Here is an 18990-nt window from a genome sequence, read left to right on the forward strand (position 1 = left end):
ATAGGTGGCACCCGGGTGATGGCTGTCTCCAGCTTCTGAGGGTTTGGGATGGAGCGGCTGCAGCTGGGCACTAGGAGGGACTCTCCGGCAGCCAGGCTGTGGTAGATCAGACCTGGAAGGGCTTTGCTGTCCCTGGGAAGGGGGCAAGCCCAGGCTGTGCAGGAGCCCAGTGGACCTGGGGAAGAAGAATTTTCCCCACCACTGGGGCCCCTTTCCCACCCTGAGGGTCTAATCTGTGAGTTAGAAGAGGAACTTTCCATGTTTCCAGGGTACAAATAAAAGGCATCAGAGTCCTTGGTGACGGTGGCCTGATGCAGGCTTCATGGTGCCTGTGCGATGCTGCCCAGTGTATCGGCAGCTATGTCGGCCATTCTCCCCCCACTGTTGCAAGCCAGTAGGGTCAGGAGATGGGTAGCTGGTCAGGCTCCCTCCTTCCTGCCCAGAGGCAGCCTCCACCTTCTCCTGGCATTCTATAGAACAGGAAACTAATAAAAAAAATTATTAAAAAAAGGATTTCCCAGGGGAGCCAATCACCGTCATTATTTTTATTATTATTATTATTATTATTATTATTATTATTATTATATTTTTTTGGTACTGAGGATTACACCCAGGAGCATTCTATTTCTGAGCTATACCACCAGCTCCCTTTTTTTTGAAACAGGGTCTCACTAAGTTGCTGAGGCTGGCCTTGAACCTGCGATCCTCCTGTCTCAGCCTCCAAAGTACTAGGATTCCAGGCGTGTGCCACCATGCCTGGCTCCCTCATCATCTAATAAAAGTAGATGAACGTGCTCTCCCGGCGGGCTGCAGGTTAGGCCTGAGTGTCCGGCTCCTCCACTCTCAGAGGCACCTGGGCTTCGCTGTCATGATCCCCAGGCACCTGGAAGGCAGGGAGGGGTGGAAGGGGATCTCCAGGAAGCTGGAGGCCACAGCTCTCCCAGGGGAGAAGGCAGGGAAGGGAGGGCCCAGGGGACGGGCATAGCGGTGGCTCACCTCCCAGTAAACCTGGTCCTCGTAGCACTGGGAATCCGGGGGGGCGTCCAGGAAGGGCAGCTTCAGCAGGAGCCCTGGTGGTGGTGGAGAAGGTGTGAGCTTCTCTACCCCCAGCAGGGAGGTTGCCACCCAGTGCTCCAGGCCCAGAGGGGCCAGAGGTCGATGTGGCACCTGGCCCAAGCAGACCACAGCTCTGTCTGCCCAGCTCCTGCTATGTGACAGGCCCTGCGCCCAGTGGTAGACAAGCACCGCCTTCCCGGAAGCACAGAAGCCCTGTGAGGCAGGTGTCATCCCTGCAGGCAGAGGCCAGGGCTCCAAGTTCAGTCATATGCTCAAGTTTGTACAAGTCAGTAACAGACCAAATCATGATTCCTTTTTTTTCTTCTTCTTCTTCATGGTACAGAGGATTGAACACAGGGGCACTCTACCTCTGAGCTACACCCCCAGCCCTACTTTTAACTCTTTATTTTGAAACAGGGTCTCACTGAGTGGCAGAGGGCCTCCCTAAGTAGCTGAGGCTGGCCATGAACCCCCGATCTTCCTGTCTCAGCCTCCCAAGTACTGGGATTGTAAGCGCACACTCGGCTCCAAATTAGGATTTTTTTCTTGAGCCACAGCTGCTGAGCTTTCCACTGTCACGTGCGCTGTCACGTGGCTCAGGTTTTATTTATTTTTGTGTGGCCCTGAGGGTGGAACTTAGGGGTCTTCTACACTCTACCTCTGTTTTATTTATTATTTGGAAACAGGGTCTCACTAAGTTGCTGACAGCCTCTCTTAAGTTGCTGAGACTGGCTTTGAACTTGTGATCCTCTTCTCTCAGTCCCCCAAATACTGGAATCACAGGCGTGTGCCACCACACCTGACTCCGTTTTTATGTTTTTATTTATTTTGCAGTAGTAGGGATGGAACCCCAGGGCATGCAACCTCTGAGCTATACCTCCAGCCCTATTTTGTATTCTTTATTTGGAAACAGGGTCTCCCTGAGTTGCAAAGGGCCTCACTAAGTAGCTGAGGCTGCCTGAGAACCTCGATCCTCCCGTCTCAGCCTCCCGAAGGCTGGGATTCGCTTTTATTTTTAAGGACAGATATGGGGAAGGACCGCCTGACCCGAGGCCGGCTGGGGTAGTCTGCCTCTACCCAAGGCTTTGGTTCTGAGGCCTCCCTCCCTCCCATTGCTGAGCTAGTTCCTTCTAGGCTCAGCCTGAGGTTGGGCCGCCCTCTAGTGGTTGAAGGGAGCAGCGCAGGGGAGCCGACCAGACCTCAGGGACCAACTCCACGCACAGCCAGGTGCCCCGAGGCCTCTTGACACCAGGACAGCCACCTGCGCCTCCCGGGTGGAGCGAGGTGACCCTGGCCCCTCAACCTGAGCCCCGGCCCCGGGTGGCGCGCAATACAAATCAGTGCCAGGGACACAGGACCCTCGCTGGGGCCCTTATCCAGAGATGACCCCCCTAATTCTTCCTCCGAGGATCCCGCAGCCCACCCTGCCCAGGCAGCTCACCTCCGAGGCTCCCGCCCACGGAGGCAAACGCCAGCGTGACGAACAGCCCGAAGAGCTGGTGCACGGCTTGCGCCGTGGCGCTGCGCTGGCCGGCCGCTAGCAGCGGGAACACACTTGGCAGGCTGCGGGGAGATTGGGGGAGCGAGTGGGTCCGCACGGAGCGTGGGTGGGCTGCTCGCCCAGCTGCAGCACCCAGCGCACCCCACGCAGCCGCTGAGTCTCACCCAGCCCCGTTCAAGCCGGGCCGCAGCCTGGAGCACCCGCCATGAGCCAGCAGATACCCCACGCCCCTCAAGACTCAGATGGAGGGCCATGTTTGTCTGTTCTTGCTCTGAGCCCTAATGCTCTAGGGTTATGGCTGTCTGGCTGTCTCTGTCTCTGTCTCTGTCTCTGTCTCTCTCTCTCTCTCTCTCTCTCTCTCTCTCTCTCTGGCAGTACTGACTGGAGATGGAGCCCAGGGGCATTCTACCTCCCAGCTACACCCACAGCCCTATTTTTTTTTTTTTTTTGAGACAGGGTCTCACTAAGTAGCTGAGGCTGGCCGCCAACCGAGATCCTCCTGTCTCAGCCCCCCAAATGCTGGGATTACAAGCTGCGCCACCATGCCTGGCTCCTAGGGTTATATCCTACTGACCCTCTAATAACACTCAGCATTCTCGTTCTCTCTCTCTCTTTCTCTCTCTCTCTCTCTCTCTCTCTCTCTCTCTCTCTCTCTCTCTCCCTCCCTCCCTCCCTCCCTCCCTCCCCCCCTCTCTCATTCCCTCTCTTTTCTTGGTACCCAAGGTTAAACCCAGGTTCATAATACCCCTGAACTACACCCCCAGGCCTTTTAATTTTATTTATTTATTTATATTTATTTATTTACTTATTTTTGTGGTACTGGAGATGGAACCTTTGGGCTACACTCCCAGACCTATTTTATATTTTATTTAGAAAAAGGATCTCATTAAGTTGCTGAGGCCGGCTTCAAATCTGAGCCGTCCTCCTGTCTCAGCCTCCCAAGTACTGGGATTACAAACGTTCACCACACCTGGCTGCTGTTTCCCCTTTTGAAATGGGGTCTCGTGAGGATGCTGCGGGTCTCACTGCGCTGAGGCTGGCCTTGACCCTGGCCTTGACCCTGATTCTCTTGTCTGGGCCTCCCAAGTTACAGGTATGTGTCACACCATGCCCTTTTGTACTTTTTATTTATTTATTTTTTTGTTTTATTTTTGTGGTACTGGGGATTGAACACAGGGACAGTCTATCTCTGAGCCACATCCCCAGTGGAGCTGGTCTTGAACCTGCAATCTTCCTGTCTCAGCCTTCCAAGTACTGGGATTACAAAACACCCAGCAACCCCTTAACCTTTAAAAAATTTTTTTTGTGTGTGTGGTACTGGGGGTGAAACCCAGGGGCTTTTCTACCTCCAGGCTATACTCCCATACCTATTTTATACTTTATTTGGAAACAGGGTCTCACTAAATTGCTGAGAGCCTCACAAAGTAGCTGAGGCTGGCCTCGAACCTGTGCCATCCTCCTGTCTCAGCCTCCCAAGTGCGGGGATTACAAGCGTGCGCCACCACGCCTGTTATCTTTTACATTTTGAAACAGGGGGGTCTTAAAAACTTGCTGAGGGTCTTGCTAAATTGCTGAGGCTGGCCTCGAACCTCCAATCCTCCTGTCTAAACCTCTCAAGTACTGGGATTGCAGGTGTACCCCACCACACCCAGCTAATAACACTCAAACCCACAGGCATGCTACTTCTGAGCTATGCCCTTGGCCCTTTTGATTTTTATTTTGAAACAGGGTCTCACTGCATTGCTGAATTGCTGAGGCTGACCTCAAAACTCTGATCCATTTGTTTTAATCTTACAAATACTGGGATTACAGGGGTGAGCCACCAAGCCTGGCTTAACACTCAATACTTCCCCCCACCCCGTGGTACTGGGGATTGAACCCAGGGGCATTCTACCTCTGAGTGACACCCCCACCCCTATTTTATTTTTTATTTTGAAACATGGTCTCACTGAGTTGCAGAGGGTCTCACTAAGTAGCCGAGGCTGACTTTGAACCAGCAATCCTCTGGTCTCAGCCTCCCAAGTACTTGGATTACACCACCACACCTAGCTAACACTCAATACTCTTGAAATCCTTTGTTCAAGACAGGTGTATTGGCGCACCCTAGTAATCCCAGTGCTTGGGAGGCTGAGAGGAGAATCGCAGATTTGAAGCTCGCCTTGGCAATTTAGTGAGGCTCTCAGCAATTTAGTAAGAACCTGTTTCCAAATAAAAAATAAAATAGAAGCCGGGCATGATGGCGTACACTTGTAATCCCGGCATTCGGGAGGCTGAGACAGGAGGATCGTGGTTCACGAACAGCTTCAGCTACTTAGTGAGGCCCTTTGGAACTCAACGAGACCCTGTTTCAAAATAAAGAATAAAAGATAAGGCTGGGGGTGTTGCTTGGAGTTGGAATTCCCCTGGGTTCCAACCCCAGTACCGCAAAAATAAAGAATAAAAAAAATTAGGGCTGGGGGTGTAGCTCAGAGGTAGAATGGCCCTGAGTTCCATCCCCAGTACCACAAAAAATAAATAAATAAAATAAAATAGGTCTGGGGGGCTGGGTGTATAGACCAGAGGTAGAGAAAGGCCCCTGGGTTCTATCCTCAGTACCATACACACACAAAAAAGAAATCATTTAGCCGGGCGTGATGGCGCGCGGTTGTAACTCCAGCATTCAGGAGGCTGAGACAGGAGGATCACGGTTCGTAGACAGCCTCAGCTACTTAGTGAGGCCCTCTGCAACTCACTAAGACCCTGATTCAAAATAAAGCATAAAAAATAGGGCTGGGGGTGTAGCTCAGAGGTAGAATGACCCTGGTTTCCATCCCCAGTACTGTAAAAAGAAAGAAAGAGAGAAATAGAGAAAGAAAGAAAGAAAGAAAGAAAGAAAGAAAGAAAGAAAGAAAGAAAATAAATCATTTGTTCAGCAACCACTGAACCATTCCTGGATTGAGTTGGCCTTATTCCCTCCAGTCTCTCTGGCTCCCACAATATGGAACAGGTGGATATAGATGGATGGACACAGAACAGACACAAATAGAGGGGGGCTGGGGTACTTCAAAGGGATGGTGAGTGCCATATGAGCTGGCAGGCTCCTACTCACCCATCTCCGTAGGCATCGTGGGTGGACAGGGCGGCCACGAGGACTCCCAGGAGGGCCCCCAGGATGCCCGGCATCCCGTGGAGGTTGTGAACACCACACGTGTCTTGGACTTTGAATTTGGATTCCAGGATGGGCTGGAGGACAGGATGGATGACCAGGCGCCTCCAACACCCCACCCTGGGCCTGCTGGGGAGGTGGGGGAAAGCGAGCCCACAGCTTACCGTGAAGAACTTGTACCCCAGCGTGGAGACGGTTCCAGCCAAGAAGCCAGCCGCCAGAGCCCCAAAGGGGGTCAGCATCATTTCAGCCGAGGTCCCCACCACGACCCCTCCGGCCAGCGCTGCATTCTGGACGTGCACCTGAGGGAACGGGAGAGGTGAGGAGCCGGAGCCTGCTCCATCATGGCGCCCATGCTCACGGGGTCCCCATCCGCCAGGCAAGCACCGCATCTGACGTCCTGCCCTCTACCCTTAGTTCCACTGCTTCCTTCCTTCTTTTTTTAATTTTTTTATTTTTGCAGTACTAGGGATGGAGCCCAGGGACATTCTACCTCTGAGCTACACCCCTTAGCCTGATCTTTTACTCTTTATTTTGAAACGAGGTCTCAGTAAGTTTCAGAGGGCCTCACTAAGTAGCAGAGGCTGGCCAAGAACCATGGTCCTCCTCTCTCAGTGTCCCAAGTACTGGGATTACAAGTGGGCACCACTACACCGGCCCTCTTTTTTTTTTTTTTTTTTTTTCGTACTAGAGATGGAACCCTGGGGCTTTCTACCTCTGAGCTACACCCTCAGTCCTATTCTTTATTCTATATTTTAAAACAGGGTCTCACTGAGTTGCAGAGGGCCTCACTAAGTAGTTGAGACTCTCTGCAAACCCTGATCCTCCTGTCTCAGCCTCCTAAATGCTGGGATTACAAGTGTCCACCACCACCCCCAGATTTATTCTTTATTTTGAAACAAGGTCCTACTAAGTTGCAGAAGTCCTCACTAAATAGCTAAGACTGGCTTCGAACCGTGATACTCCTGTCTCAACCTCCCAAGTACTGGGATTATAGACCGGCACCACCATGCTTGGCCCGTATTTTTATTTTAAAACAGGGTCTCACTAAATCACAGAGGGCCTTGCTGCATTGCTGAGGCTGGCAGCCAACCTGCCATCCTCTTGTCTCAGACTCCCAAGTGCTGGGATTACCGGTGTTCTGCCACCTTGTCTGGCTGAACACTTTTTTTTTTTTTTTTTTCGGTACTAGGGATGGAACCCAGGGGCATTCTAACGCCGATCTACACCTCCAGCCCTATTTTTTATTCTTCATTTTGAAACAGGGTTTCACTGAGTTGCCAAGGGGCTCACTAAGTAGCTGAGGCTGTCTGCAAACCGCAATCCTTCTGTCTCAGCCTCTCAAGTGCTGGGATTACGAGCATGCACCACCATGCCTGCCTGGCTGAACACACTTTCTTTCACTGGCTCCCCCCACTCTGACCCTGCCCCCACACAGCAGAGGGCCACCCCTGCTTTTTCCCCTGGACACTTTCCTGCAGGGTCTCAGCTCTCTCCTCTCCTCCCTGGACGTACCATGTCCAGCCGCCCGTCCCCACTGACAAGGGCAGAGAAGGCGAAGGTGCTGAGAGTGCTGGCCGTCAGGGAGTAGTAGGTATTGAGGGCCGTCCGGTGCTGGGTGTCCCCCAGAGACGTGGGCGCAGAGTTGAAGCTGGGCCAGAAGATCCACAGGAAGATGGTTCCTAAACGGTGGGCAGCCAGGCAGAGCGAGAGGACACACGTGTTCCCACAAGGCCGGAGCTGTGGACGTGGACTCCTCACCTGCTCTCCTCACCTGGGGCGTGGGCCTGGCCAGAGCACCACCTCCCCAAAGCTCGGGGGAAGGGGTGGTGCCTTGAAATGCAGAGTCCACGGCCCAGCACGGGGCTGAGGGTGACTCAGCGGTAGCGCACTTGCCCAGCATGCACGAGGCCCCAGGTTCCATCCCCAGCGCCAGCCACACCTCACTCCCTGCCAAGAAAACCCCTCAACATCTAACAGCTATAAAAAGCACCACCATAAAAGCAGGGCGTGGTGGCACATGCTTGTAATCCCAGCATTCGGGAGGCTGAGACAGGAGGATCGCAGCTTGAGGACAGTCTCACCGACTTAGTGAGGCCCTTTGCAACTCAGTGAGACCCTGTTTCAAAATAAAGAATAAAAAATAGGGCAGAGGGTGCAGTTCAGAGGTAGAATGCTGGGATTCAATCCCCATTACAACACACACACACACACACACACACACACATACACACACAAAGATTTTTTTTTTCTGAGACTGGCCTTGAACCTGTGATCCTTCTGTCCTGAAATTACAATTGTCTCTAGGTGTCTAGGTGTAAAGCTGGGGGAGAAGAGAAAGGGCTGGATTCCTGCCTGGGTGATTGGCACACTCAGAGCCAGAGGCATGCAGAGGCCATGTAAGGTCCATGGGAATCTCCGGGCAGCCCTGGACTACAAGCCACACTCATCTGGGGCTGTCTGCTGACCAGTTCACTGAGGCTGGCCGCGAACCTGTGATCCTCCTGTCTCAGCCTCCCAGGTACTGGGATTACGGGTATGTGCCACCGTTCCCTGTTGCGGGATCCAGTTTCTAATGTGTGGGTCATGGGGACCCTGGAAGATTTTAAACAGGATTGAGATGGGTTCAGAAAAGCCCTTGGGAATGATCAGGTGTGTGGGGACCCTAGGATTCAGTTCTAAGAACCTGTCATAAAGACCACGGGAGTGGGCTGGTCCCAGCCAGATCTCCAAGGAACAAAGGACCCCAGATCTCCAAGGACCCCTGATCCCTTGCCTGGAGACGTTGGCTGGGCCCAATCGGAGGGATCCGGGACCATCTCCCCACACCACCCTGTCAGCCAGCCTCACCAATCATGGCAAACAGGTCGGAATGGTAGATCGAGCCCTGGCGGTGCTTGCTTTTCTCCAGCCGGGGCCTGTAGAGGACTCGAGAGAGGACCAGCCCGAAGTAGGCGCCAAAGGTGTGGATGGTCATGGAGCCTCCGGCATCTCTCACCTGGGGAGGCGGACGGCAGCTCCAGCCCCTGCCCCGCCGGCGTCCCGGGGGAGCCCAGGTGGCCGCCACCCGCTGCCCGCCCGACTCACACCCAGGAGGCTGAGGAGCACGAACTCGTTGGCGCCGAACAGCGCCACCTCCAGGAGGGCCATGAGCAGCAGCTGCGCGGGCCCGGTCTTGCCCAGGACGGCGCCGAAGGAGATGAGCACCGCGCCCGCGCAGAAGTCCGCGTTGATCATGCTGGAGGGGGCGGGGGCGCGGGAGGGGTGAGGAGCGATGCTCTCCCTTGGGGGCTAATTCACCCTCACCCTAGATGGGGAAACTGAGTCTCGGGGAGGCCTAGAGGGCGTGAGCCCAGAGCTCTTCTCCCCCCAGCTCCTCCCGCTTCGCTCTCCGCCCTCCTAAGAGCTGGGGGAAAGGACCGGGGACCCCAAAAAATGTGGGCTTGGGGAAGTGGCGCGGGGCGGGGGCGGGAAGCAGCCTGGGGCGCCCTGCCCACCTCTCCACGCCGACGTGGATGTGGCCGCCGCGGAAGGAGTGGAGGAAGCCCTGGACCAACGTGGACCACTGCAGGGCGAAGGCGGCCAGGAGGAAGGTGAAGCCCACGCTGCTGAAGCCGTAGCGCTGGAGGAAGACCATGAGGAAGCCGAAGCCCACGAACACCATGGCGTGCACGTCCTGGAAGCCTGGGTGGGCCAGCACGGAGGGGCGTTGCGGCCGGGGCAGGCGCCACCAGAACCCCGGGCCACCCCACCCCGGGGCGCCCCCAGCTCGCCGGCCTGCAGGTGCAGCCTGCCCATAAAACCCCCCAGGCGTGGCCGGCCTCCCGCGCCCGCAGAGGCCCTGCCCGGAGCCGGCCAGCTGAGGGCAGCGGGGCCCAGACCATGCCTGCCCTCCGTCAGAGCCAGGGACCAGAGCCCTCTGCTCTAATCATTTGCGCATTCCCTTTCAAACTCAAAAGTAAAATAGGGCTGGGGTGTACCTCAGAGACAGAACGCCCCTGGGTTCAATCCCCAATACCCCCCCACACAAACAATAATAATAAAATAAAATAGGCTCAGTGATAGGACACTTGCCTAGCATGTTTGAGGTACTGGGTAAGTAAAATTCCTTCCCCGGCGTCTCCAGAATGCACGGTTCCAGGGACATCTTTTGCAGTTAAGTCATACAACACAGCGATCCTGCCCCTCCATTCAGTTCCTTTCCCTGAGATAATCTTTCTTAACAATTTGAAACTATTTCCTAAATTATTTTATTTATATATATATTTACTTGTTCGTGTGTGTGGTACTAGGGATTTACCCACAGGCATTCTTTTTTTTGGGGGTGGTACTGGGGTTCCTGGAAACCCTTCTACCTCTGGGCTACACTCTCAGACCTATTTTATATTTTTATTTGGAAACAGGGTCTCCCTGAAGCCAGTGCGGCTGGCTTCGAACCTGCGTGATCCTCCTGTCTCTGCCTCCCAAGCGCAGGGATTACAAGCATTCGCCACCACACCCGGCCCATGGCATTCTGTCTGAGCTAGACCCCCAACTCTATTTTATTTATTTATTTATTTATTTATTTATTTATTTATGCCGTGCTGGGGATAGAACCCAGGGGCATTCTACCTCCGAGCTACACCCCCAGCCCTATTTTTTTATTCTTTATTTTGAAACAGGGTCTCACTGAGTTGCAGAGGACCTCACTAAGTAGCTGAGGCTGTCCTGAACGGTGATCTTCTTGTCTCAGCCTCCCGAAAGTTGGGATTAAAACCTACACCACCATGCCTGACTCTATTTCATTTTTATTTTGAAATAGGGTCTTGCTGTAGGGTCTTGCTAAGTTGTTGAAGGTCTCGCTAACTTGCTAAGGCTGGCCTTAAACTTGAAATCCTGAGTAGCTGGGATGTGCTCTGCTTTTATGCTGTGTGTGTGTGTGTGTGTGTGTGTGTGTGTGTGTGTGTGTGTGTGTACAACCCAACAGGAGAGGGAGAGCAAGGAGAGCTCAGCCCACCACCCACAGTCTTTAGGCCTCCCGCCTGACTTCTTTTCTCCTTGTACAAACAGGACAGAGGATACCACATCTGTTCTTGTGCCCAAGGACAGCAAGATAGAGCAGGGGCTGGGTGGCCGGGCGCCAGCGCAGTCTATGCCCAGACCACTCCAGAACTTGCCTTCAACAGTAACTATGTTTACATCTCCTTACCAGTTTGTTTAGAATCAAAACTCAATCCCTTGGCCTTCTAACAGAAGTCAGACCTCAAGCAAGCTCCTCCCTGGGGGTAGTGCACACTGGGCTCTGAAGAGTGAAGGGCTGTGCAGGCTGGAGGCAGGGGGATGGAGGAAATGACCTGCCCTCCTGTTTCTGCCCAACCCATGCAACCCAAGGAGAGGAGGAGTCTTCTAGAGCCTCTGGCTGCTCCCCTCCCTTGCCTTACTGCCCCTCTCAACTATGACAAGATTGCCAGACAAGACAGAGCTTAACTGACTGGGCCTTGGAGCCACGCTGGCACATGGCTGTAACCCCAGCAACTCTGGAGGCTGAGGCTGAAGGATCATAGGTTCAAGACCAGCCTGGGCAATTTAGCAAGACCCTATCTCAAAATAAAAAATAAAGCTGGGCATGGTGGCACATGCGTGGAATCCCAGCATTTGGGAGGCTAAGACAGGAGGAAAATGGTTCGCGGACAGCCTTAACTACTTAGTGAGGCCCTCAGCAACTTAGTGAGACCCTGTTTCAAATAAAGAATAAAAAATAGGGCAGGGAGCCAGGCGTGGTGGCGCATGCTTGTAATCCTAGTGTTTGGGAGGCTGAGACAGGAGGATCACGCAGGTTTGAAGCCAGTCTCAGCTACTTAGTGAGGTTCTCAGCAACTTAGTGAGACCTTGTTTCCAAATAAAGTATAAAATAGGTCTGGGAGTATAGCCCAGAGGTAGAAAAGCCCCTGGATTCCACTCCCAGGACCACACACAAAAAAAAAAATAAATAGGGCAGGGGGTATAGCTCTGACTTCGAATGCCCCTGGGTTTTATCCCCAGACTCACCCCCCCAAAAAAAAAAAATAGGACTCAGAGGCAGAATGCCCCTGGGTTTTATCCCTAGTAGTGCAAAAAGAAAAGAATAAGCCCAGCTGGGCGTGGTGGCGCACGCTTGTAATACCAGAGCTTGAGAGGCTGACACAGGAGGATCACACAGGTTCGAAGCCAGCCTTAACTACTTAGTGAGGTTCTCAGAAACTTAGTGAGACCCTGTTTCCAAATAAATTATTTAAAAAATAAGCCTGGTGGGTGTAGCCCAAAGGTAGGAAGCCCCTGGGTTCCACCCCTAGTACCACAAAAAAATAAAATAAAATAAATAAAAGAATAAAGCCACCAGGGATGGTGGCCCATGCTTGTAATCCCAGCATTTGGGAGACTGAGACAAGAGGATCCGGGTTCGTGGCCATCCTCAGCTACTTAGTGAGGCCCTCTGCAAGTCTCAAAATAAAGAATAAAAAATAGGGCAGGGGATGTAGCTTGGAGGTTGAATGCCCCTGGGTTCCATCCCCAGACCTGCAAAAAAAAAAAAAAAAAAAATAGGGCTGGGGGTGTGGCTCAGAGGTAGAATGCCCCTCAGTACCTTAAAAAAAAAAAAAAGAAAAAAAAAAAGAAGAAGAAGAAAAAGATAAAGAAAAAAGAAAATAAGCCCAGCATTGTAATCCCAGTAGTTCAGAGGCTGGGACAGGAGGGTAGCAGGCTTGATGCCAGCCTTGGCAATTTAGTGAGACCCTCAGCGACTTAGCAAGATCCTGTTTCAAAATAATAAGTAGGTTGGGCGTGGTGGCACACACTTGTAATCTCAATACTTGTGAGGTTGAGACAGAAGGATCAGAGGTTCAAAGCCAGCCTCAGCAATTTAGGGAGGTGCTCAGCAACCTAGTGACCTGTTTCCAAATAAGATACAAAATCAGCCTGAGGGTATTGCTTGGAGATACAATGCCTCTAGGTTCAATCTCCAGTACCAAAATAAATAAATAAATAAACCCCAGTACTTGGGATTCCCAGTACTTGGGAGGCTGAGACAGGAGGATCACAAATTGGCATTTTTTTTTTTTTTCTGTACTGGGGATGGAACCCAGGGGCATTCTACCTCTGAGTGACACCCCCAGCCCAATTTTTTATTCTTTATTTTGAAACAGGGTCTCACTGAGTTGTAGAGGGCCTCACTAAGTAGCTGAGGCTGGAGGGGAACCGTGATCCCCCTGTCTCAGCCTCCCAAAGGCTGAGATTACAAATGTGCGCCACCACACCCTGCTGCAAATTGGCAACTTAATGAGGCTCTCAGCAACCTAGTGAGACCATTTCCAGATAAGATATAAAATCAGTCTGGGGGGGGGTGTAGTTTGGAGGTTAGAAAGCCTCTGGGTTCAATTCCCAATACTAAAGTAGATAGATAGATGATAGACAGACAGACAGACAGGGCTTGGAATGAGCTCAGTGTTAGAGCATCCTTGGGTTCTACCTCTGGGCTACACTCCCAGACCTATTTTTATATTTTATTTGGAAACAGGGTCTCACTCCATTGCTGAGGACCTCACTCAGTAGCTGAGGCTGGTGGAGAACCTGCAGGATCCTCCTGTCTCAGCCTCCCAAGCGCTGGGATGAGAAGCATGCCCCACTTCCCGGCTCTCCTGGCTCCTTTTCTAACTTGCTGTGGGACCTGGGAAGGTCACATGACTTCTCTGGCTCTCCCCTAATCGGAGAGGATGGACCAGATGGACTCTGAGGCCCTTCCTGCACAGATAACGGGCAAACTCTCCAAGTGGCCGTGTTCTTGGTATTGGCCAGGCCTGGGGCTCACCAACAGCTGCAGGATTCACTTTCATCTCCCGAGCCAAAGGGCAGTGGCCACACCTCCCTCTGGCCCTGACCCCTTTCCCTGAACAGAGGGACGGGTGAAGACCGGGCTCATCAAAGCCCCAGGCTCTAGAGACCTCTCCCTCCCACCCAACCTTCCCCCACAGCAGGGTTGAAGTCCACAGGGGAGAAAACCGAGGGCACAGTCAGGCATGGTGGTGCCTGCCTAGAATCCCAGTACTCGGAGTACTCGGGAGGCTGAGACAGGAGGAGCACAAATCAAGGACAGCCTTAGCAACTTAGTGAGACCCTCAATAACTTAGCATTTCCATTAAAAAAAAAAAAAAGGCTGGATGGAGGAGCTACATTCGAGTATGTGTAAAAGTATGAATTGTAGCATGGTCAACCCAGACACTCACTGTTGGGAGGGGAAAAAGGGGAAGTGGGGGGAGGGTACTAAGCACTGTCTGATTGTATGCCATTTTCAGTATGATCCACAAAAAAATTAAAAATAAAAGAGGCTGGGGTTGTAGCTCAGAAGTAGAACACCCCTGTGTTCAATCTTCAGTTCAAAAAAGATTTTATAAACCTAGGGAAGAGCCAGGTGTGGTGGCGCACACTTGTAATACTAGTACTTGGGAGGCTGAGACCGGAAGATCGCGGTTTGAGGACAGCCTCAGCTACTTAGTGAGGCCCTTTGCAACTCAGTGAGAACCTGTTTCAAAATAAATAATAAAAGATAGGGTTAGGGGTGTTGCTTGGAGGTAAAATGCCCCTGGGTTCCATCCCCAGGGGGAAAAAAAAAGAAAGAAAACTAGGGCAGAGCTGGATGTGGTGCACACTTGTAATCCCAGCATTCGGGAGACTGAGACAGGAGGATCTGGGTTCATGGTCACCCTCAGCTACTTAGTGAGGCCCTCTGCAACTTAGTGAGACCCTGTTTCAAAATAAAGAATAAAAATAGGAGCCGAGTGTAGTGGTACACACTTATTAATCCCAGTATTTGGGAGACTGAGACAGGAGGATCGTGGTTTGCAGACAGCCTCACCTACTTCGTGAGGCCCTCCACAACTCAGTGAGACCCTGTTTCAAAATAGGTCAGAGGGTGTAGCTCGGAGGTTGAATGCCCCTGGGTTCCATCCCCAATACCACAAAAATCAACCAAACAAACAAACAAAAGACCTAGGGTGGAAAAGGACGTAGGAATCCCACTGCTGTCCCTGTACTGAATTCAAGGGGTAGAAAACTATAGGTCTGAGAAGAGCCCGGTGCTGCAGCAGCAAGGCAAGGGCTGGATTCCCAGCAGGGCTTTGCAGCAGGCAGGACTTCCTGGCCCCAGTGAAGCCAGTGAGAGAAACAAGCGCAGGGTTCATGACCAGCATCCAGCAGCCGGATCAGAGCCTCCTCCTCCCAGCCTCTGGCTGCTCCCTCCTAAGCCCTCCCTGTCTCTCTGGACCAACAAATGGTCCAACAGTCAGCAGCCCTGCTTTATGGGCCTGATTTTGATTCCAGCTTTCATGGCTCATCTTTCATTTCGGGTACTGGGGATTAAACCCAGGAGCATTCTACCTCTGAGCTATACCCCCAGCACTATTTATTTATTTACTTACTTACTTATTTTTATTTTTATTTTTTGTAGTGCTGGGATTGAACCCAGAGGCATTCTGCCTCCAAGTGACACCCCCAGCCCTATTTTTTTTCTTTATTTTGAAACAGGTTCTCACTAAGTTGCAGAGGGCCTCACTAAGTAGCTGAGGCTGGCCTTGAACCACAATCCTCCTGTCTCAGCCTCCCAAATGCTGGGATTACAAGTATGTGCCACTACGCCCAGCTCATTTATTTATTTATTTATTTATTTATTTATTTATTTATTTATTTATTTATTTTGCAGTACTGGGGATTGAACCCAGGGGCATTCTACCTCTGAGCTACACCCCCAGCCCTACTTTTTTTTTTTTTCAGTACCAGGGATAGAACCCAGGAGCATTCTACCTCCAAGCTACACCCCAGCCCTATTTTTTATTCTTTATTTTGAAACAGGGTCTCACTGAGTTGCAAAGGGCCTCACTAAGTAGTAGCTGAGGCTGTCTGCAAACCACAATCCTCCTGTCTCAGCCTCCCAAATGCTAGGATTATAAACATGCGTCACCATGCCCGGCTCCCCAGATCTATTTTTATTTATTTTTCATTCTTTATTTAGAAACAGGGTCTCTCTAAGTTCCTGAGGGCCTCACTAAGTTGCTGAGGCTACCCTTGAACCTGGGATCCTTCTATCTCAGCCTCCCAAGTATTGGTATTACAGGCATGGGGCACCGTGCCCAGCTCTGTAGCTCGGGTTTTCCAGCCAGGACTGGGGATGAAATGTGGGGGTCTATAGCCCTTTTGCTGAGGTAGTCAGGGGTCCATTGCTTCATATCCAAGCCCAAGCCTCACCTCACCCCCTCTGTCCTCAGCACTGTGAGCTTGATTTTTGCTGGGGCTGGGTCAGGGTGAGGTGGTGGCAGCCTGCTGCCAGCTCTCCATAGAGAAAGTAGGGTAATAATAGCCTTGGATGGTTTATGAGACACTCTCACACCCTAGCCTTGTTCAAATGTATATCCCTCAAACTGAAACATCCTTCTTCCAGGAGTTAGAGCTAGCCAAGGTTCAGAGAAGACCTGCTTGAACATTTGTGATGGGGGGTGGCAGTTCTGTGGTCCTTGGTCCCAGCTGCCAGGGCCTGAGTTACAAAGCACGGCGCTCAGCCTTGAGGGACAGACTCTGTCCCCAGTGGGGTTAGCCTCCCCTCCTAAACCTGGTCAGCAGGCAAAGGACCCTAGCCCCAATTGGTTAGAATGTCCAAATCCAGCATCTGAGAGGCTGAGACAAGACAGTGTTAGGTACTTAGTGAGGCCCTTTGCAACTCAATGAGACTCTGTTTCAAAATAAAGAATTTTTTTTTAAAAAAAAGGACCAGGTGTGTAGCTCGGAGGTAGAATGCCCCTGGGTTCCATCCCTAGCACTGCAAATAATAATAATAATAATAATAATAATAATAATAATAATAATAACGTCCAAATCTGCTGTGGACACACGTTTGTAATCCCAATACTTGGGAGGCTGAGACACGAGGATCACAGGTTTGTAGCCAGCCTCAGCTACTTAGTGAAGCCCTCCACAACTTAGTGAGACCCTGTTCTTTTTGTGTGTGTGGTACTGGGAATGGAACCCAGGGGCATTCTACCTCTGAGCTACATCCCCAGCAGCCCTATTTTTTATTATTAATTTTTTAAACAGGGTCTCACTGAGTTGCAAAGGGCCTCACTAAGTAGTTGAGGCTGTCCGCGAACCACAATCCTCCAGTCTCAGCCTCGATTACAAGCCTGTGCCACCACGCCCGATGAGACCCTGTTTCATAGCTTGGAGGTAGAATGTCCCTGGGTTCCATTCCCAGTAACTGAAAAAAAAAATAAATCCAAATCCTAGCACCAGGTCCACCACTCTCTAGAGAGTCACTAGCCCTCTGAGACTCAGATTCCTCTTCTGCAAAATGAGCGAATGACCCCTCAAGCCTTCGTGTCAGGTCCGGGGCTGTTGCTCTGTGCCTAGCTGGGACACAGCTGCCTCCTTTTCTCTCTGACTCAGGAAGAGCCAGCTGTGGCCACCGGGGGAAGAAATGCCTAGCCCAAAGCAGTCTTGGGTGCCCTGTGGTGTGAGGGATCCCTGCCTAACACCTGCCATTACCCCACTGTCCCTAGCTCCCCTCCCCGGCCCTCCTGTGCAGCAGAGTTCTTGCCAGGGCAGAGCCCTGAGGGAAGGCTAAGCCTCTGGAAATGCCCAGCAAAGCCCAGTGAGGTCAAACGGGATGCGGGACAAGGACTGACCACAGCTGGGGCTCAGGATGTGGGTTCAAATCTCGGCTCTCCTGCTTCGGGCTATGTGACTCTGAGCCGCTCACTCGGCTTGTCACCTAGGCAGGGTGTGGCCCACCTGGCGCCAGGTGTGAGCCCCCGGAGCCGCCCCCCAGGAGGCCTGGGAATGGGGGTCTCCGCTGCCCGTCCTCACCCGCACTCACTTGGGTAGCGAAAGTAGAACTCGTTGTCCGCGTGGCTGCGGTTGCCCCGGCGCCAGAGCGCAGGGTCGGTTTCGTGGTCGTAGCGCACAAAGATGGCAAAGAGGAGGGTGGTGGCGCCCTGGAGGAGGAGGCACAGCAGGGGCAGCTGCAGGCGCCGAGGCGCGGCCATGGCGCGGGCTGGGCGGTGGGTCGCGGGCTCTGGCTGGGCTGGCACTGGGGCGAGCGAGCCCGGCAGGTTCCCGGGAGCCCCGCCCCGCCCCGCCCGCGGCCATCCCACGGCGGACACGCCCGCCGCCCGCGCAGGGCCCGGGAGGGCGACAGGGCAAGCCCAGGAGCCCCAGGTCCTGCCTCCCTGGGCCCAGCTGACCCTGGACGCTCTCCCCGCTGGAGCAGGCGCTTGGAAGTGACCCTGGAAAGGAGCCCCGTGTTCCGCCCTTAGAGGGCCCAGCTGCGTGGGACCTGGCGGTGGGAGCAGGGGAGACTGGCCCTTCATTCATCGGATTGATTTTGTATGTGTGCGGTACTAGGGATTGAATCCAGGGGCATTCTACCTCGGAGCTACACCTCCAACCCTATTTTATATTTATTAATTTTTTTTATTTACTTATTGCGGTACTAGGGATGGAACCCAGGGCCATTCTACCTCCGAGCGACACCCCCAGCCCTATTTTTCATTATTTTGAAACAGAGTCTCACTGAGTTGCAAAGGGGCCCAGGAAGTAGAACCGCGATTCTCCTGTCTCAGCCTCACGAATGCTGGTATTACAAGCATGCGCCATCAGGCCCCGCTTATTTTTTATTTGAAACAGGGTCTCCCTAGTTTGATGAGTCTCACTAGGCTGTCCTCAAACCTGCTATCCTCCTATCTCAACCTCTCAAGTACTGGGATCACAGGTGTGGGCCACCACGCCTAGTTTTTACTGATTTTAAAACAGGGTCTCACTATGTTGCAGAGGGCCTCACTAATTAGCATGGTATTAACTTAGAAACTAGCAGCCAGTCATGGTGGCACACGCCTGTAATCCCATCACTCAGAGGCAGAGATGGGATATCTGTTGGGGGACAGCCTCAGGTACTTAGGGAGACCCTTCACAACTCAGTGAAACAGCATTTCAAAAAATAAAAAGACTGCCAGGCGTGGTGGTGCACCCTTGTAGTCCCAGTGCTTTGGAGGCTGAGACAGGAGGATCGCACAGGTTCAAAGCCAGCCTCAGCTACTTAGTGGGCTCTCAACAACTTAGTGAGACCCTGTTTTCAAATAAAATAGAAAATAGGTCTGGGAGTGTAGCCCGGAGGTAGAAAAGCCCCTGGGTTCCACCTCCAATATCACCAAAAAATAAATAAATAAAATAGGGGTAGCTCAGAGGTAGAATAGCCCTGGGTTTAATCCCCAGTGCCAAGAAACAAAGAAAGAAA

General features: G+C 52.3%; 1 protein-coding gene across 1 annotated transcript; it reads right to left on the reverse strand.

Moving 5' to 3' along the window:
• Positions 1-814: 814 nt before the first annotated feature.
• On the reverse strand, positions 815-17734 carry RHBG (Rh family B glycoprotein; the record flags this gene model as incomplete). The annotated part of the gene is made up of 10 exons (XM_080693095.1): positions 17575-17734; positions 9200-9386; positions 8790-8940; positions 8553-8700; positions 7218-7384; positions 5867-6004; positions 5646-5779; positions 2498-2619; positions 997-1070; positions 815-883 (listed from the first exon to the last, which is right to left on the reverse strand). Exons 2-10 carry the CDS (start codon positions 9364-9366, stop codon positions 815-817), a joined length of 1170 nt encoding a protein of 389 aa, XP_080549221.1. The 5' UTR covers positions 9367-9386; positions 17575-17734.
• Positions 17735-18990: the final 1256 nt, after the last annotated feature.

This window comes from Muscardinus avellanarius, assembly GCF_963383645.1.
Source record: "Muscardinus avellanarius genome assembly, chromosome: 3".
Taxonomy (NCBI): Eukaryota; Metazoa; Chordata; class Mammalia; order Rodentia; family Gliridae; genus Muscardinus; species Muscardinus avellanarius.